The sequence below is a fragment of the Dipteris shenzhenensis genome, chromosome 3, assembly GCF_047967505.1.
Source record: "Dipteris shenzhenensis isolate YYH24624 ecotype China chromosome 3, Dip_SZ_1.0, whole genome shotgun sequence".
Taxonomy (NCBI): domain Eukaryota; kingdom Viridiplantae; phylum Streptophyta; class Polypodiopsida; order Gleicheniales; family Dipteridaceae; genus Dipteris; species Dipteris shenzhenensis.
The window spans coordinates 43,100,147-43,121,180 of NC_141598.1; the positions used below are offsets into that span (position 1 = coordinate 43,100,147).

The 21,034-nt window shown below is 43.1% G+C and overlaps 1 protein-coding gene across 1 annotated transcript in view; it reads left to right on the top strand.

Annotated features, from left to right (window-relative positions):
• The first annotated feature begins 457 nt into the window (after window positions 1–457).
• The window catches only part of LOC147903834 (2-alkenal reductase (NADP(+)-dependent)-like), a 30,514-nt gene continuing 9,937 nt past the window's right edge, over window positions 458–21,034 (top strand). Inside the window, exons 1-5 of the mRNA XM_087401504.1 lie at window positions 458–615; window positions 769–1,000; window positions 1,093–1,270; window positions 1,531–1,697; window positions 4,960–5,042. Coding sequence (XP_087257630.1) covers window positions 773–1,000; window positions 1,093–1,270; window positions 1,531–1,697; window positions 4,960–5,042 — 656 coding nt within the window. The 5' untranslated portion in view covers window positions 458–615; window positions 769–772. The remainder of the gene's footprint in view (window positions 616–768; window positions 1,001–1,092; window positions 1,271–1,530; window positions 1,698–4,959; window positions 5,043–21,034) is intronic.

Below are 21,034 nucleotides of genomic sequence, written 5' to 3' on the forward strand. Positions count from 1 at the left end.
TTGAAAATTTCATTTTGACTTAGCATTAAACAAAAATCGGTCACAAGAACCTCAAAATTTTGTGCCATTTCAGTCACAATACGAAACAGAATTTGTAGATGTATGCGGAATTCGTTTTGGATGAATGAGCTAACTTTTGATGGACACGGAGAGGATCACCATTGGCATCATTGAGATGTGTCACCTTCGATGGACGGAGAGGGGATCATCATTGTCATCATTATTATCATCATCACGATCTTTGAGCCACATAGGAATGCCAATAAATTTATTGCCCGAGCTTCATAATCAGTGTGGTTGCCAATAAAATAAATTGATTGTGGTTGCCAACAAATTGCCAAGAAAGAAAGAGGTTGGGAGAAATGCACAAAACGTGGACGTACACACGGGCAGCACGAGTGGGGGAAAGGAAGACACGAGTGCGAGGCTAATGAAGGATTAAGGGACTAATTACTTATCATCTTCACCAGGTCGATATTGTATTCTTTCTGATTTGATCATCGTCTCCGTCGCCCTTCCACAATCGTCTGGTTTTCCCTACAATCCTCCGATCGTCAAAAGCTCTAATCCTCTCTTGTTTCCCCTTTCCTCCATCTCTTCAATTCGCATTTTCAGGTATCTTCCATAGACCATTCCTTCATCTCCTTCCTCCTCCTGCTTCATTTTCACTCTTGTTGTCATCCTTTCTTGAACCTTAGCATTTCTCATCGTTTTCCATCTAATCTTCTGCTTCTTTTGCTTGCTTGTTCACTACCTTCGGCATTGCAGATTAATGGCGGGCACTCAGGTGCCTAACAAGCGTGTTATCCTCAAAAGATATGTCACTGATCACCCAGTTGAGTCCAACATGGAAGTCCAAGACTCCTGCACAACCTTGCACGTTGAGAAAGGAACTAAAGATGTGCTGGTGAAAAATCTGTACCTGTCTTGCGATCCATACATGCGCAACCGGATGAAGGAGAGCACCGATTCGTATATTGAACCTTTCAAACCTGGAGAGGCAAGGATAAATTCCCTGACTCGCAAACGAAAAGATTTCAGCTTAACTTATGCTGTAGAGAACGAGTTCTAATGTCTGTATTTTATCATCAGGCCATCATCGGATTTGGCGTGTCGAGGGTTATCGTTTCGAATCATCCAGAATTCAAGGAGAATGACATTGTCACTGGTTTAACAACGTGGGAAGATTACAGTGTTATACGAGATGGCTCAGGATTGAGAAAAATCACTTCAGTTGACGTACCCCTGTCCTATCATATTGGCATTCTAGGTGATTTTGATCAACCATTGGCTGATGTCTTTCCGGTTCTGCTAGTCTCAATTCAACGGCTCGAGCGGAATGTAAGGTAACGCGATAGACGTCTTATAATAACGGGTTCCAGGGTAAAAGTGAGTGCCGCAACCCCTCACAGCTTGCTTCGGCGCTAGATTTGCGTTTCGATTATCTTATCTCTGTAGTGAATGTGCGGTAATGGTAGAGATTTGATTTCGACTTGCAGTCTATCCACAATTCTGTGTCGTTGAATGCAGGTCTTCCGGGCCTGACTGCTTACGCGGGCTTCTTTGACATATGCTCTCCAAAAGAAGGGGAACAAGTGTTTGTGTCAGCTGCTTCTGGAGCAGTTGGTCAGTTAGTAGGTCAATTTGCGAAGCTTACGGGCTGTCGTGTGGTTGGGAGTGCTGGCAGTGATGAAAAGGTGGGTCATTTCCCGGAATGCAAATACATTTTTATGAAGATTGTAATGGATTACGAATGATCGGTGTGGTATCTCTTTGTGCCTTCTGCTATTCCCGCAATCAACAAGCAAGAGTACGCTATATAGTACCTGCTCCGTGTAAGCCAGCCTGGGTCGAATGCACTTGCCCTTCTCCGTGGTGTGCTGAGCCCAGTTGCAAGTGAGCCTGAAAGCAAGGATACCCAATTCGCCTGAAACAAGCCCTGTAAGAACTTGGGCATGCCAAACAGTTAATCGCGAGCATTTGCAAGCAAGAACACAGAAGTCAGGAGAACAACCATGCTGCCCAACATTCCTTGCAAAATTGCTGTGCGCGGGAACGCGCTCTTATAAGAGAAAGAGCTAAAGCTAAGCCTACATGGACGTATATGGTTGTGCTACTTCCAGACGTGAAAACAAAAATTTAGGAGGAGACGGCCTACAAGTATTTTGAGTGGACAACTCCTTCGCCGTGCACTTTTCATCAAAGACAAGGCATACAGGGAAAGATGAACTAACATCAAAGCTCGGAGCGGGAATCCTTGAGAGGTTGAGCATACCGAATCTAGGAGATAAACTTCGAACCTGGCCAAAAGAGGGACTACCAAAGTTATGCTTTTGAATGGAGTTTGGACCTCCACAAGAATTGTTCGCCTACAACTCTTCAAAGTATTGCAGTCCGTGTGTGACGTGTCTGTCAAGGTTTGACTGTGAAAGGGAAGATCAAAGAATGACAGGCTCTAAAATATCTGTTTGAACCATTTTGTGGCCCATAATACTGTTGGAATAGAAGGTGCATTGTCCCACCTGTAAGCCCCATATGAAGAGTGCAAAGGGACATGCCACCTTTGTTGGATTGGGCAGAATGAGACGCTGCCATGTGCTTCAGATTGAGAGCATGTAGCGTGTTTTAAGGCCAAAGGCCTGGTGAGCTTTAAGAAGGTGAATCGTTTGAAAACGATTTGTGAACCCTGAAGCTTGCAGAGATGCAAAGTCGCATTTAAGTATAGCCTACAACCTGAAGTGAGCAGAAAACTTCATGCGTTGGGGATAGAATTGACTTACTATTCAAAGAGAGGTCTAGTAGATAACAGACCCTGACAAAGTTCAACCTCATTTCGTTGTAATATTCTGAGTGAAATGATGAAAACAAGCTTGGGCTTGTCCAGATCAGCCAGTTCTCGCAAAGGAAGGAGCGAATTGGCCTTTGGACAGGTAGAGGTACCTGGAGGCTGACGAACAAGGAGTAGACCTGTTTGTGTTGATTGATGGTGTGGCATTGGGATCTGTGGATATCCTGTCTTGAACCCCGTGTGTGAGAGAGAGAGAGAGAGAGAGAGAGAGAGAGAGAGAGTCTCTCTCTTCAAATCAATATGTAAACTGCATGGATGAGATATTGGCCCTCTCGATAATTTGGCTTGCAAGCAACTGTCAATTGTTTGGGGATATTCAAATAAATGCTTGTATGTTTTTAGGTGCCCCTTGAGCAATCAACATATGACTGTTGTAAATTGTAAGAAATTTCTCAGGACTAGCTAGTTGTGTTGTCCTCAGAAATTGCGTAGGTTCATGTAGGTTATGGCTCTATGACCATAACTCATTGGAGGTTGTTGGATTTTAGGATCATGGGATTTATGGATATACAACCATAACACACTTGGATGTGGCTTCTTTTCATGGAGGTCATTACCCTTAGGTTATGGCTCTAAGGTGATGGGTGTTTGCCATTGGACGACTATAGGACATAACTCATTGGAGGTTAGGATCATGTAAGTTGTGGCTCTAAGGCCATTTGCAATGACTTTAGGATCATGTAAGTTGTGGCTCTAAGGCCATAGGCTAATTCATAATCTTGATGTAATACGTTCTGGTCTAGAGACATTATCTTCATGAGCCTAGGAGCCATAACCTACACGAGCATTGAATCACATGGCTTGAGAGCTACAACATCCATGAGCCATGGAGCATCTCCTGGCTGTAAATTGCAGCTACTGCTTGTAATTTTGAGGAAACAGCCTTTCCTTACATCCATTATGAGAGTATGGTTGGGTTCAACCATCTGTAACACTGTAAATTTCAGACTTGAAGATTTATATATGTATATGCAGCAAGATAGAGCAGACTCTCGAGAGAAACACTTAAGTGTCATATCTTGAATTATGCAAAGCCTGTTAAAATCACTCTGTCCCTCACATGGGAGTTGTCGTAAGTTGAGTCCAGGATTGGGGGAAGAAGTACTGATAGAGGGTTCATCCTGTTTGTCATGGTTTGGTAACCTTCTAGAGAGAAATATCGGGGATAGCTGAGAGTTACTTGGTGATGCCTCTTGGTTTACTGAAGTATGAGGCAGTAAACACACATGTTTTGAACATCACTTATGATGATAGCTGCCCTTAACATGGTGATTGAAAGTTCCATGTGGAAAATATGGGGATGATCCAGTGTTGGCTATTTCATGTGGAAAATATGGGGATGATCCAGTGTTGGCGTTTCATGTTGAAAACATGGAAAGTAACTAGAACTGATGACGACATAAGTGTTGCTTTGCTTGCTAAGTATGTCTTTCTTTTGTTTTTAAAAAAAGTTTTTGTTACCTCTTTTTTCTTCTCTTACGGTTTCTCTTTTATTTTGTGTAGAATTTTGGACTTTAGAACAACAAAAAATTTAAATTTGTATGATTGGATATATTCTAGTCTTACAAAGGTATATATATATATAGAACTAGCCAGTGTGGATGGTGTGTTGTCATAAGACGATAAAGATATTTTGACACTTGATGATTCAGTAGGATAGTTGAGATTTTGGTAGGTTGTAATTAGTTTCTGAATCTCCTCATTTGATTCTAACTGATACTTCTCCTATGTCTTCAACCTTATTTAAAGATTTCGTGTCATCCCTTTCTTGAGATTGTCTTGCCTGGGTTAGAGCTTGCTGGAAATTGTGACTGATCGTAATGGTTCCGATTTTGTAGTAGATGTTAGTATATCACATGAGCTAGAGCTTTTAATTGCAAACTACAAGTATGAAAAATGTTACATTGACACGTGTCCATGATAACCTGCCACTGAGAGATCTGTTTAATGTAAAGTAGATATGCCTTTTGATTTCAAAGTTTGAACTTTGTGGGTATAGGTAAGGTGATGTGGCTGCTAATGAAGTGCAATCATCAGACTTTCTTGTCTCTTATAGGCTAGTTGGGTGCTGCTAATGACATGCAATGATCAGACTTTTTTTTCTCTTATAGGTTACTTTACTAAAGAAGCGACTTGGTTTTGATGATGCTTTTAACTATAAAGCAGAACCTGATTTAAAAGCAGCTCTTAAGAGGTTGGTGCATTTTACTTTTCTTCCAAATTTGGATTCCTTTAATTCTGTTGTCTCGGTTACCATTTTAGGCAACTTGTAACATCTTTGGTTTTAAGGGTTGAAAAGAATGGGCAAGTGTCGTTTAATTGTGGACTGATTTGATTAAACTTCTAACAAGTGCTAGATTTCATCATAATTGAGTCAATTCTTTACCGTTGCAGCTTCAACCTAAACAAAGTAGGAAGACCTTGCATAAATGTATGCTCATGCACACTTTCCCAATGTTTCTAAATGTGCAATCGTTTATTGCCTAGTGTTGGGTGCTGTTGAAGTTGTTGGGGATGATGAGCTAGGCAAGAGGGCTGGAATGGGGGTATGAGTTGGAGGGATGGAGTGGAGATCAAAGCGTTGATTTGAATGGAGGTTTGAGCGGATTGTTGGACAGGGGGTGTTGGCAAAGGGCTGGAGAGGAGAGAGAGAGAGAGAGAGAGAGAGAGAGAGAGATGTACATTAAAATTTTGTAGGTCAAGTAGAGGGCTAGAGCAGATGTCTAAGTGGAAGTCTGAACCAAGGACTGGAGCAGTGTTACTTGGGCTTTGACATGATCCCACAACTGTGCCAGGGTCTCCTGCTCCTTCTGGTCACAATGCCAAGATCCTCCTCCTCCGGATCTGGCCTAACAATAGGAGGGGTAGGCAGTGAACTGGCTGCTGTAACCAGACCTGGTCTGGGTTGGCTGGTCTGCTTACACGACCTGGTCTAGTAAGCTGATCCAAACCTCGTCAGGTCGCCTGACCCAACCCTTGCTAGCCTGACTGCCCCCAACAATACCTTCTGTTACTGGCCCAAATGTGGCTCTTGACCAGGCCCTCTTTCCAGCCTCTAACCATGCCTACATACCTTGGCTAGATGCCCTAGCACAGCCCCCAACTAAGTGCAGGAAGAATACTCACAAATCAGCCCTCACTCCCTATAATACAGACAGGAGATACCCAGACCTCTAACAGTATCACCTTCAAACGACATTTAATCTGCAGGATAAGGATCAGCTCTCATGACCTACCGGTGGAAAGATGTAATGTCTATAACTGGGCTAACTAGGACCTAACCAAGACTGGATTGTCAAAAGATCTACGATTGGATCTAGGGCTAGGATGCAATCTGACATAGGATTCAAGTCAGGTTGTTTACTTCAGAGTATCATGGTCCACATCCATGTAAAATTCTGAACCATACAAATAATGTCTCGATGCTTTCAAAGCATGAATAACAGCGTATAACTCTTTTTCATGAGTTGGCTAATTACATTGAGAGGGACAAAGCTTCTTGCTTTGCTACTGGCCTTCCCTCTTAGAGAAGAACTGCTCCTACCGCAATGCCACTGGCATCGGTTTCCAGAAAAAAACGGTTTCTGGGGATCAACAATTCTAAATACCGGACCAGAGGCCACAGCCCTCCTTATGGCGTTAAACTCTCTTGTTGATTCTGTCCCCATCGGAAAGTTACTTTATATGAGGTCAGCTCAGTCATAGGCGATACTATCTCGGAATATCCTTTGATATGCCTTCGATAAAACTGGACAAATTCTATGAATGATCACAATGCGGTCAGAGGCTGAGGAATAGGCCAAGTCAGTATCGCAACCACTTTCTTCGGATCCATTTCCAACCCATCAGGACTAATAATGAACCCCAAATATTTAAGTTTTACCATACACAGCACAGTTTTCTTTTAATTCACATACAAACAGGCTTTTCTCAAAATATCAAACACTTTTCTTAAGTGTTCATGATGCTCAGCCATAGTGCCGTTGTTTCCGAAACCAGAAACGGCGTTTCGAGCATGGCATTTTTTTTGGGGGGGTTTTGGGCAGTGCCTCTGGAGCCTAGTAAGGGAAACGTATATATAGAGCAGCAATGTAAGAGCTTGTAGACACCAATGTTCAGCTATAGAAGCAAAAGTACAAGCACACACACACACATCCGTCTCAACCACCGAGTAAGAACACCATTGCCGGGCAGGGCAGTTTTTGCTCTTCCTCCAGCGTCTCCTCTTGCTCTCCTCTCATCGTACAACCCCCCTCTCAGCCCGCTGCCCCTCCTCCTTGCTCTCCTCTCCAGCATCTTCTCCTTGCTCTCCTCTCCAACCTCTCCTCCTTGCTCTCCTCAGCCCCTGCCCTCTTCTCCTTGCTCTCCTTAGCTTCCTCTCAGCCTTGTATGACATATGTATTAATAATAATTATGTATATATAATATATTTTGTTAACCTTAAAAATCAAAACTCCGTTTCCACTGTTTCTTCTGGTGATTGAAACTCCGAAACACCTTTTGTGTTTCCCCATTTCCGAAACTCGTGAGAACTATGTGCTCAGCAATACTTTTGTTGTAAGCAAGGATTAAGAAAGCTAAGTCAATTGAAACAAAAGGAACTGTCCATAGAAGACTACACAACAATTTTTGAACCTGAATGAATGATTCGATGTGGCAGAAAGACCGACCACTGAAACAATTTTGCAAGGGACTAAAACCAAAAATTCGCAGTTCGGTTGGTGGTCTCGTACTGCGAGTAGGTGCAAATGGGTTCAATACCCTTGCTGATACAGCCAAAAGAGCTGAAAGACGCATTGGAATAATTAAGAAAAAAACGAAGAAATCCCAGGTGGAATCCAAAGAAGATTCAGATGAATTGGACAATGAATCTGAATTGAAATCTGGCTCGAGCAGCAATGAGTCTGAAAGTGATTCAGAAACTGACTCAAGAAGAAGAAAAAGAAGAAGAAGAAAAAGAAGGCAGCAAAGAAAGGCAAAAGGGAAGATGCAAAATGAAAAGTAGAAGTAAAAAAAGACTCCTTCGACCTCTGATTTGGAGAAATTAGTGGATCAAAAGTTGCAAACTTTGGGGGTGGTTTAAAACTGACCACAATTGCAGTCCGAGATTTGTCAGTCCGAGATTTGTAGCAAGAGTCATTCAACTTCAGCATGTTGGTACAATCCTAATGCGCGCAACAATCCGCGGCAGGGGTCATAGAAAAAGCCAGCAATGGGCGCCAATGCGGTAGCCATTGGAGCAAATGCAGCGGTCATTGAGCAACAGCAACCTCAACAACAACAACAACAACATTAACAACACAGAAATTGAGGACAGCAAAGGAACTGGAACCAACAAACTAGTTGGAATCAACAACAATCAGGACAATGTGGCTATTGCCTAGGAATGGATGGTCACCGTCTGGGACCCAATTGTGCCCTGTGGGTGAAGCATCAGGTTGAAAGGGGAATTTCAATTGTCCGATATGGCAATCAAGGTCCACCACCACCTCAAACAGCACAACAGCCCCTGCAAGCCAATATAGTGTTGATACAAGAATTACTGAATACACTGAGAGGTGGAGCAGCAGCATACAAGAAGGGTAGGCAGCACGACCCGCATGAGTTGTGTGATTGTTCGGAGTGTATTCTGATTGAAACGACACCGGAAAAACCACTGGGTGTGGAAGTTCTGGCAGTGACTAGATCAAAAGGACAAATCTGATGAAATGCTCATTTGCAGTCCGCTGGGGTGTTTTACTTGGACACATCATGTCAGCCAAAGGGATGGCCATTGATCCAAGGAAGGTTGCTGCAATCGAAGAGGCTAAAGAACCTAGAAGTGCCAAAGAAGTCATGAGATTCATTGGGCAAGTAAAATGGCACAATAGATTTCTCAGGTACTTGTCCCATGTCTGTCAACCATTATCAAGATTGGTTAAGCCAAATGAATAATTTGTTTGGAGAGAAGAGCAACAAAAAGCATTTGATTTACTGAAGAAAATGTTGGTAGTAGCACCTATTCTTATTCCTCCAGACTTGACTCGGTAGTTTCATGTTTTTGTGGACGCATCGGACATTGTCATAGAGGGGTAGTATTAATCTAATCTTGAAAAGGGGGTAGTTCGAGCCAGTTTACTATGCCAGATGTACCTTGTTACTAGTCGAACGGAACTATTTAGTTACTGAAAGGGAAGGCTTGGGTATGATATATGCCTTGTATAAATTTCGGCACTATCTTTTGGCTATCGTAGTGATCTTTCATGTTGACCACCATGCATTATTGTATTTGGTCAACAAGCCATAACCATCCGGAAGGGTATCAAGGTGGATCCTACTCTTACAAGAATTCAATTACAGAATAGTACACAGTGCGGGACGTCAACATCTCATTGCAGATTACCTTAGCAGATTGGAGTTCGGGAAACACCTAGGATAAGGAATTCCGGATGACCTACCAGATGCATCTTTGTTTCACGTGAAAGCCTTTCGTGTAATAGATTGGTATGACACAATGTTGCAGTTTCTAACATATAGAGTGTTTCTTGAGAGTTTCACAAGAGATTAGAGGCGTAGAATGGCTCCCAAAAGTAGATCATTCATGATCATCGTAGGAACATTGTATAAAAGAGGAATAGATTAGATACTCCGAAGATGTGTCCCGGACCATGAGCAGCATGCAGTTTTGCAGGAAGCCCATCAAGGAACATCGGGTGGTCATTTTGCGGGGATGTGACATCGAAAAAGGTTTTTCAAGCTGGATTGTGATAGCCAACAGTAATTAAGGATTCACATGAATTTGCAAAAAAAGACCAGAGGTGGGAAAGTAATGAGGGAACACCCCCAGTGTAGACAAAACCTTTCCCTCTTCTTGTATTTTCTCACTTCATCTATTGCAAACTTACGTTCAGCTCTCTGACTCTCCTACTCTCTCTTTATCTAACAGTTATCTGATCTTCATCATTTTCTTCAAGACTTAGTTCTCTGTTTTTTGGATTTTCCTGTGCCAGTGGTGGTGACTATGGTGGTGCGTGCCTTTTTTGTGGTGAGTTCAGTTGCTCTTCCAAAGTGACAAAACCTTATCTTTCACTAACCGTAGTTAGTGAACTAACTGTGGTTAGGGGAAAAAACCTCTAAAGAGGGAAAAGTGCCCCTAACCTACTTATTACATTACATTGGTCACTGCTAGAATATAATAATAATTCTAACACCCACTTGCAGTGCCAATGTCATGTACAAGGAAATGATCAATCACCAAAAGGAGATAAGTTCAGGGCACTGCGAAATGCCTCAAACTTTTCACGTGGAAGTGCTTTGGTGAAGATGTCTGCAACATTGTCATGTGTTGACACATAGATCATACTGATCTCTTTTGCATGCAACTTCTCTCTGACATAGTGATAGTGAACCTCAATGTGCTTCGTGCGAGCATGAAACATAGGATTTTTTGCCATTGCTATAGCACTCTGACACTTGACATGAGGAGGTAGCCACTGTAGATTGTTTCTTGCTCAACCAAGAAATGCAAGCATGTCCTAGAAAGAAACAATTCCCATTGGTGGACTGCCTAGTGTCATAGTCTCCAGCCCAATCTGAGTCACTGCAAGCATGCATCTGCAAGTCACCCCCCTGGGAAACATCAAGACAAAAGACTTTGTACCTTGCAAGTAAGGGAAGATGCGTTTTACAGCCTGCCAATGCATAATCTTTGGGCTGTGCATATACCTGCTCACCTGAGAAACTGAAAACTGAATATTTGGTCGTGTATTGCAGAGATAAATGAGGCATCCAACAGCCTGGCTATAGAGTGTGACATCAATTGATTCACCTGCATCATGCATTGATGGGAGTGGACATAGGCTTGCAATCATGCATGTTGAATTTGTCCAAGAGCTTTTGAACATACTTGGACTGAGACATAACAATGCCACGTTTCTCTTGAATAAACTGGATCCCCCAAAAGAAATGTAACAAGCCCAAGTCCGACATATCAAATGTAGCTTTCAATTGGACTTTGAAATCTGCAATTACTTCCTCATTTGATCCGGTGAGCAGCATGTCATTTACATAAAGAATGATGACCATAATATCCCCCCCATCCTTCTTGATGTAGAGGGTGCTCTTAGTTGGACTATTGTGCAGCCCCTTGCTGGTTAGAAAGGCATCAATTTTTGCATACCATGCATGTGGGGCTTGCTTCAGCCCATACAAAGCTTTATTCAGCTTGCATACTTGATGTGCATTTCCTGAAATTTTAAAGCTCGGAGGTTGTTTGACATAAACCTTTTCCAACAAGTCTCCTCATAATGCTATAACTGACCTGATGGTGGTCATCTTGGATGTAGGAGCAAAAGTCTCCTCATAATCTATGCCCTTTTTCTGAGCATATCCTTTTGCAACCAGCCTTGCCTTGTACCGATTAATGGACCCATCTGGCTTTCTTTTGACTTTGAAAACCCAACGTGTACCTATGGCATTCTTGCCTGGTAGCAAATCCACGACATCCCAAGTCTGATTTTTATGAATGGACTGCAATTCATCGTGCATGGCATTCATCCAATGCACATTATCCTTTGCTTCTTCAAATGTTTCAGGCTCCTCCTCATCAAGAAGAGTACTACCTGCATAAGCTGATTCAACTGAAAGAGCCCCCTCTGTGTGCCTTATTGCACTACGAGTCCTGCCAGGCAATGGAGCCTCAAGCTTACTCTCCCTGAGAGTCTGAAGTAACCAATTAGGGACTGTTTTGGCTGCGTGTATCTCTTGAATTTCTTGTCTGACAACTTTATCCACACCCTGAGGTTGTACTAAAGCAGTTGGGGGCTGAATCTGTACATGTGGATCTGGCGGAGGTTGTTGTAAATTCTGAGTTTCAGCGGGGGAACCAAATGCTATAGGAAGCATCCCCTCAAACACATTATCTGAAGAGGCTGGAATCTGAAATTCAGCATGTGTATGTGCAAAATTTTCAGAGAATATAACATCTCTACTAACAAAAATCTTGTGTAGCAGGATTGTAGAGACGATAGCCTTTGCTTTGTGAACTTCATCCCACAAAAATGCATTTGAGTGCCTTATCTAACAACTTGTGTTTGAACTCCACAGGCACGTGGGCATATGCAACACAACCAAAAACTTTGAAATGGTCCACTGAAGGCTTTCTCCCATGCCATGCCTCATAGGGAGTGATTGTCTTCAAAGCCTTTGTAGGAGCCCGATTTAAAATATAGTTGCTACACTTGAGGCCTTCTAGCCAAAACCTGTGAGGCAACTTCTTACTTGTGAGCATGCATCTATCGATTTCCATGGCAGTGCGATTCTTTCGCTCAGCTTTGCCATTCTGTTGAGGTGTAAGCCTCACTGTAAGCTGATGCATGATGCCTTTTTCTTTCAAAAATGTCTCAAATTCATGAGACATATACTCCCCCCCTCGATCTGTTCGAAGTGTTTGCACCTTGAGTCCTGTCTCATTCTCAACCATAGCCACAAAGTGTTTGACATGCATAAACACTTTGCCTTGAGACCATAGACCCAAGTGTAGTTGGTAAAGTCATCTATGAATGTAACAAAATAGAGATAACCCCCAAAAGCAGGTGTCCTCATGGGACCGCAGACATCACTGTGAATAAGCTGTAATTTTCGTGTAGCTTTCACTGCACCATCCTTTTTGAAGGGAAGTCTATGCATTTTGCCAAGAATGCAGCCTTCACATGCATGAGGAGGAGGTGACTCCAAAGGAGGCAATGCATCAACCATATCATGCCTCTGAAGTGTCATTAAACTGCCATAGCTCATGTGCCCATACCTGGCATGCCATAACTCCAGAATCAGCTTTATGCTGATGTGTGGGCTGATTGGCATGTGGCTTTTGCTGCCCTTTACCCTTGGGCTTGAACTTGGAGAGCATAGCATGCTCGCCAGCCCGGGTTGCCATATTTCTGTGAGTTTGTTTCTCCTGCAACAGAAGTCCTACCAACTCGTGAAAGGAGAGAGGATTGCTGCTCCCCCTCGATGACAAATTCAGCGAGGTGTGGAAACCGAGATAGGACTCAGGAAGAGAGTTCAGAGTGGTGGTGATCATCTTTGAATCCGGAATGACTTCATCAATATTCAGCAATTGTTCCTTGAGGTCGTGAAGCTTTGTGAGGTGAGAATTCATGGAATCTCCCTCCTCCATATGTGTATGGGAAAGTTCTCGCTTCAGAAAGAAAACCTTGGCATCATTTCTTGCTGCAAACATACTCTCTAGTATCTCCCAAGCTGCCATAGATGTCTTGCATGACCGAATATAATGAACCTCTTGATAGAAAGAGAAATTACTGAAAGAGCTTGTGCATCTCTAGAGTCCCATCTTTTCTGCTCTGCTGTGGGAGCTCCTGGAGCGGCTGCTCCAACCACCTGTGCTGCATTTGTACCTCTACCCTTGCCTCCAGCTATAGGAGTGACAGGTGTAGTCGCTGTATCTGGTCTTGCTTCATCTCCATTGACATAATCCCAAAGATGTCTGCCAACCAAGATATTGCGAACCATGAAACTCCACAAGGAGTAGTTGGTGCCATCCAACTTATCCTCCTGTGTGAGAACCCCGAACACCTCATTTGAGTTGTTCTGAGCCATTTTCACCAGATAATCTCAAAAAATACAGCAGACTGACCAAGTGAAATCCCCTCCCGGGATATAAAATGCACAAGTAAAATCTGCAAAGAAAAATCTGCCCACAGTGACAAATACTGTCATAGCCTGTCAAAGGCTCAGAATGCACTTCAATTATCCTGCAAATGCTCTCCAAAACTGCCCAAAAACACTGCAAAATTTGCCAATGTCTGCAATGTCACTCAAAATGAGTCCAAAATTGCCTGCAACAGTCCCAAAATGCTTGTACATTGCCAAATTGCATTAGAATGCCAAAAGCCCCAATTTCTTCAGGGAAATTGCATCCAAAAGAGGGCAAATTGCCTGAAAGCCTCAAAGATGTAAGAAATTGCAGTGCAAAACTAAAGCCCCAAATTTTGAGCTGAACTGAGCCAAATTTCACCCAAATAGTATCTCCTGCAAAAGCCCCAAATTCTTGGACAATCTTTGCAATTTGCTTGCAATGTGTGCCAAAAAATGGACAAAAGCCCCAAGCTTCAAAATGAAATTGAGCACAACTTGGGGCAGTTTGACAAAAGCCCCAAATTTAACAAAATGCCCAAATTTCTTCTCAAAATCAGCTTGCCCAAATTGAAATGCACAGTTGCCTGCAAATAGCCTGCAAAGAAAATCTGCTCCGAAACAAGATCTGCTAGAACAGAACTGTAGGAATTAGCGAAAACAGATTTTAATAACAGATGTATCCTGTATGGACAGCAAATAGTTCCGATGCCTTTTGTACGGCTAATTGTTGTATGGCCTGTATTACTGAATGGTGCGCGGTACAGCCAGATGATGCAAGTACGGGCTACTGTTGTACAGCTGTACGGCAAGTTGACGAGTTGTACGGATTCCGTATAGTCGACTGACAGTACGGACGACTGTATGGCGCTCCAACAGAGGTTGTATGGAATGCTGGCGGCGTTGTACAGAAAACGGACTGTCAGTCTGTACGTTGTACGGACGGGAGCAGATTGGCGTGGGGTGTACGATGGATTCCATTGTACGGAACAGCCAACTATGATTGTACGGACTTAGTTTGTACAGATTGTACGGATGGGAGCTGCGAGCAAGGTGAGCGCAGTGCAGCTCGGGCTGGGAGTAACGGGCTGGGAGCTTGGTGCAAGGAGCTAGGAGCTGGGAGTTAAGAGCTAGGCCAGAAGGATGGTCTGCTTTGATACCAAATGTTAGATAAAGAGAGAGTAGGAGAGTCACAGAGCTGAACGTAAGTTTGCAATAGATGAAGTGAGAAAATACAAGAAGAGGGAAAGGTTTTGTCTAAGTGACAAAACCTTATCCTTCACTAACCGTAGTTAGTGAACTAACTGTGGTTAGGGGGAAAAACCTCTAAAGAGGGAAAAGTGCCCCTAACTACTTATTACATTACATTGGTCACTGCTAGAATATAATAATAATTCTAACAATAACATTTACTGATGCAGATGAAGCCATTAATCTTTTACAGAGATTTCAAGTATAACAAGGGGAACAATACATAGGAATGCATAATGTTTATTTGGAATGGCAACAATTGAAAGAAGAAAATGATGTCTTGCTTGAACAGAACCACTGTTAAAACATGATCTACAATACAAGGTGGAAGTAAAGAAATTGTTAGCAGAACAGGATGAAAAGGTAAAAATTGAACTACAACAGGATGTAGAGCAGCTTAAATCTAAATCGATTGAGAACCAGCAAATAGCCAAGGTATTAAGAAAATGGTCAGTCCATATTAAATAAGGACTCTTTAGAGAAATTGAAAATTTGACAGAAGAACATAGTAAATTATTTATTGAAAATTTAATGTTAAAAGAGAAAATTACAGCACTTGCTCCAGTTGAAGATCAATTGAAGAATATGCAAGATGAAGAGGAGTTGGAAATTGCAGGTACATTTATACCTCCTATAACATTTTCTGAAATGCAGGACAAATTGACACAGCATATGGTTTAGTTATGGGCACAAGTGGGAAATAGATTTTGCTCCACTTGCAGCAATAACCAGTTCAACAATGGGATGATCATATTCAGAATTTATCTAAATTCTTATTGAACAAAGAGGTGCATGAGTTTAAAAAAGAAGTCTATGCATTGAAGATCAAGTTGTCTAAGACAGAGGGTCTGAACCAATAGGTTTTTTGGCTCAAGAAGAATCAGAAGAGTTGACCAGAGAGGAGCCTGAGACTTCTTCAGCACAATTTTTGTCCCCTGTTAAGCCTTTTCCTGCATTTGCAACAATTGATTTTGAAGATTCAATGGCCCCAACAAAACAGAATACAACAGTAGAATGTTTGACAGATAGGGAAGGAGCTCATACTCTACTGATGACAAAAACGGAGAAAATAAAAGACAAGGATGTGGAAATTCATGATATTGAAGATGAAGACACAGAGTTTATCTCACAGGAATTGATCAATCCCTTGATATCTTAGTTCAAAAAATTTCATCACTCACAAATGACAACTTGAGTATAGATGACGGATACCCTACTGACATAACTCTGGTAACACCAGCTTTCAAACCGGTGGACTATGCAGATTCCGGCCTGAAAGGTGATGAAGTTGAACAAGGAAATGAAATTACCCAGCATGATGATCTAATTTCTAAAGGTAGCATAGTCTGCCAAAACAACTACTAGTTCTTGAAAAAAATTTGAATTCATTGCTAGTATTTTATTTTGTTAGTTTTCCAGTTTGTCCGTAGTTTATAGTAAAAATGTCAAATACATATAGGGTCTTAGTCTTTTTGCAAACAACTGGCACCATTTTGTTGTACCAAGCTATGCTAGGAGATAACCGCATAGTCTTGGTCTGATGGGATGTTACATCAGGTACAAGTGCTCATTACTTTCTGAAAGTGAAAATCTAAAATTTCGAGGTGGGTTCTGTTAGAAATGACCCAATAGAGGGTACACACAGCGGAAGACTAATAGTAATGCCCAGGAGCTCACACAGTGTGTTGTGGGGTGTGGAATTACAAACTTCTTAACTTATGTGCATAGATGTGCAAGCCAGTAAGTAGACAATGCTCATAGACAAATATAGAAGCAACACTTTATATCTCCGTCCGTCCAGAAACCAGGACAGGATGCAATACCAAAAGGTTCTTCAACTACAAGCCTGGCACTTCTAGATCTCTGAGCCCGCGTGCTCCACCTTGAGCATATGTAGACTCTCTGTCTAGATCCCTTTCACCTTGCTGTCCGGAAGCCAGCGTAGGGCGGCAGCCACTCTAGCTCAGTCTGCAGCTTCTCCTAGGTCACCTTGTCCTCTTGAATGTAGGCCTAAGGCTCCCCCTTTGCTGCTCCTGTCTGCTGTCCTGAGGGCTGCTCCAAGCGATCATTATGGAGGCCCCTAAGGGCCCCTTTTATAGGGCAAAGCCCTACTCAAAATAGCCGACCCAAACTGGCTGGCTTCAGGGTCTGTTTGGGCCGACCCTGGTCTGTAGGAATACTTGCTGTAGGCAGCCCCTTTTAGGGCCCTCTTTTCCATGGCCTTTGGCCCACACTCCAAGGGCTTTAGCCCTCCTTCCAAGGCAGGGTCCCAGCCCCTTCTGTCTGCCTATATAAGGCTTGGTTGGTGAAACCTTACTCGTAAAAAAGCGATGAAAATTCAGCTCTGATACCAATGCAATCCTGCCCGCAGAAAAACAACCAACAACACTCTCATTTTCTTTCCCTCTCTCCTTCTCTCAACAGAGACACTAGGGCCCATGACAACAGTCGGGCTGGACCCCCCGGAAGGTTTTAATTCATCAGAGAGAAATCAAGTACATAGTTGAGCGTAGAGCTGTTCATGCATAATCAAAACGTGAATGAATGAATCATTACATGAGCTCTCAGGCTCCCCTTCTTGGCAACAAGCCACTTGTCAATTTCTATACTACTTTCCTAATTACATGCCACTAAGGGCAACTCTGGAGTCTTCGAAGCACTTGGTCATGCGAACCGCCTCCCAGACTCTGATTAGGCTCCCGTAGCGCTTAGGAAAATAACTCTTCCTAGTACCTGCAACAATTAATTAAAGTGCACCACCATGGCATTCATTAATTGTTAGCGCTTTGCATGCAAATAACACATTGTGGACTAGTTCTAGTCACGGTGGGCGTCCCCACTGAATACATGTGCACACATAACAAATATAATAAATATATCTATATATATTTATTCTCTCGTTGACCGAAGTCAACGCTCTTGATCATAATTAAGGGGCTTTGACCAAGGGTCGAGGCGCCTTAATTATAGCCAAGTCTCTCCAACCGAAGTTGGCACAACTCTCCAACCGAAGTTGGCACATCTTGGTTAACCGTGGTTAACCCTCTTGGCGCATGCCAAGTCTCGTTGACCGAAGTCAACACTCTCTGACCGTAGTCAGCTCTGTAGTTCTCTGGTTAACCGTAGTTAACCCTCTTGGTAATAAACCAAGTCTCCCCGACTGAGGTCATGTTTACTTGGCCAGAGTCACGTATCTTTGACCGTAGTCAATTCTTTGACCATTAAAAGAACTATTTGACCATAATTAACACATATAAAACTCTTTAATTATGATCAAATAAATGGTCAACTGTACTTTGACTTAGGATATTTACATTGTGGTGACAGTTGGTTGGCTCCAACCAGCCCAACCAGCTCAACCATGATGGCCGACCCTGTTGCTGGTACACCCGCCTCTGCTGCGCCCCTTTCTGGCACCCTGTATTGCCCACGCGTGTGTGCCTTGGCTGCGCCACGTCGCCTCAGTCCGCCCTCTTGTGTGCCTCTGTAAGGGGCCTGTTCCAGCCCGTATGCACAGTCCTTGAGGCGCCTCTGCCAGGCTTCTGTGCTGCCCATGTGGCAGCCCCTTTAGCTCTTTCCCTGTGAGGTGCATGTGGCAGGCCCCTCTCTACCATGAGTCTTTTGGGCACATGCCCTAGGTCTCCCTCCCCCGTGCTCTCCTCATATGGGGGCTTACAGATGGGAAGGTGACCTTTCCAACAGGTTCAGGTCAGGAATTTAGTCCAAATTCCTATCCACCGGGTGTGCCAAGTGTTAAGGGGTAACATAAGTAACCCGATTTTAGTATCGAAATGGTCAAGAGTCCTGACGGCTAGAAGTTGTAACTAAAATACCAACCATGGAGTCGGATATAGCAAGAATGTAAGAGACAGAAGGAGAGAGAGGAATACACAATGTGATGTTCTTGTAGTAGTTTATCTGATGATGAATACAATTTGACTGTTATCTATTTTACGCATTACTACTTTTCTGAGTGCAATGTTGCATAACTGTTCTTCCTTTTCCTTTAAGCAATGATGTAGGATCGTTGAATGAAAGAGCAAGTGCAAGGTACAAAGAGTCGAAGAGTCATAGCCGTCACGTCAACTAGTGTATTGTGAAAGAGGTACATAGTACTTGTACCTAGACCCTAGGACTAAGTGTCCTAGGTGTCACATAGGACTAAGTGTCCTATGTGGCATAAAAGGCACAAAATAAACTAAGTGCCTATACCTATGCCTACAAGGCACATACCAGGGCCCATAGGGCATCACTAGAACTAGGAGAAGATGGCGTACAAACCCCCCTCCATGGTATGGGCTGAAGTATTCTGGAAACGTCTCAGAATACCTGGTATTTTCTGATCATGGTGGCACATGTTCATCCAAAAGGATATAGCCACCTATGAATGTACAAGGTATGTCAGATCACGTAACAAAGGGAACCAAGTGTAAAGCCTGGTGGAAGATTTCGAACTTGGGACGAGGAAGTGCCTTTGTAAACAGATATGCTATGTTGTCCTCTGTGGGAAGATAGGACAACTCTATGTCTCCTGCTGACAACCGCTCTCGAACATAATGATAGTGAACTTCAATATGCTTGGTACGCGCATGAAACACTGGGTTACGCGCAATGGCCAAAGCACTCTGGCTGTCAGTGTAGACCATAGTGGAGGATGTCTGGCAAATACCAAGATCTGTAAGTAACTGTCGAAGCCAAACACACTCTACTGTAGCGGTGAAAGCTGCCCTGTACTCAGCCTCACAGCTAGATGTGGCAACTGTTGGTTGCTTCTTGCTAAGCCAAGAGATACATGAATTTCCAAGCAAAAAACAATTCCCAGTATGTGACACTTTGGTGTCGGAACATCCTGCCCAGTCACTATCCGTGTAAGCATGCATGGTAAGTGAGCCGTGATCACCATAGAAGAGGGCTAAATTCTGAGTGCCTTTGAGATATCTGAAAACTCTCTTTACTGCCTGCCAATGCTGTGAGCTGGGCATGTGCATAAATCTGCTGAGCTGAGATACTGCATACTGTAAGTCAGGTTTGGTGTGACATAAATAAATAAGGCATCCAACAGCGTGCTGATAAAGAGTGATATCACATGGTGGGCTCCCATCATGAGCTGAGAATTTGAAGCCAGGGTCTACTAGAGTAGAGATTGTCTTGCAATCCTCGAACTGAAAACGATCAAGGAGCTGTCCAATATACTTGGACTGTGACATCATGATACCCCCCATCAACATGAGCAAATTGAATGCCCAAATAATAGTGGAGCTGTCCCATGTCTGACATTTCAAAAATCTGTTGCAAATCAGTCTTGAAAGCTGCAATATGCTGAGTATCTGGGCCCGTGATGAGCATATCATCTACATATAAAATCAGCACTAAAAAATCAGATCCACTCCCACGGACATAAAGAGTGGGTTCTGTGGGGCTATTCTGAAAACCAAGGGATAGTAAGTGTGCATGAATTTTGGCATACCATGCCTGGGTGCTTGCTTCAAACCATAAAGGGATTTTCTAAGCCGGCATACCTTGTTTTCAGAATTAACAACCTCAAAGCCAAGAGGTTGTGTGACATAGACTTCTTCCTGTAGATCCCCATGAAGAAAGGCAGTTTTGATGTCGAGCTGGTGCACTTGCCAATGATGATGGGCTGCAATGGGAATGACACATCTAATGGTAGTAATCCTGGATGTGGGAGCAAATGTCTCCTCAAACTCAATGCCTTGTTGTTGGGCATACCCTTTTGCAACAAGACGGGCTTTGTGTCGATCTATACTGCCATCAGATTTCCTTTTTAATTTGTAGACCCACCGGGTACCAATGGCATGCTTGCCGGGGGGGAGATCTACTAATTCCCATGGGTCGTTTTTGGGAATGGATTGTAACTCACCTTTCATTGCATCCATCCACTCTTTGTTGTCAAAAGCATCTTTATGGCACAAAGGCTCTTCATTGCAAGCTGTAGCAAGGAGTGCAAACTCAAGAAAGTGACCATGCATCTGTCTATTCCCTGATCTTGTCCGGGCAGCAAAAGGCTGATCTTGTTTGTTGTACCTCAATGTATCAAGCAGCCATACGGGAACTTGCTTTTGCTGTCTATTGACAGCTCTTTCTTCAATCATTGCATCATGAATAGTGGGATCATTTTGTGCTGGAAGAGAAACCTGCAAATCAGCATGGGATACTGGCTGATCATTGCTTGTTGGAGGGCCTGCAGAAGGCTCCCTACTCGTTCCGTACTGCGTTCCGTACAATGTACAACTTAGCACCTGCTTCCGTACAGCCGTACCCCTTGCATCCGTACATTGTACC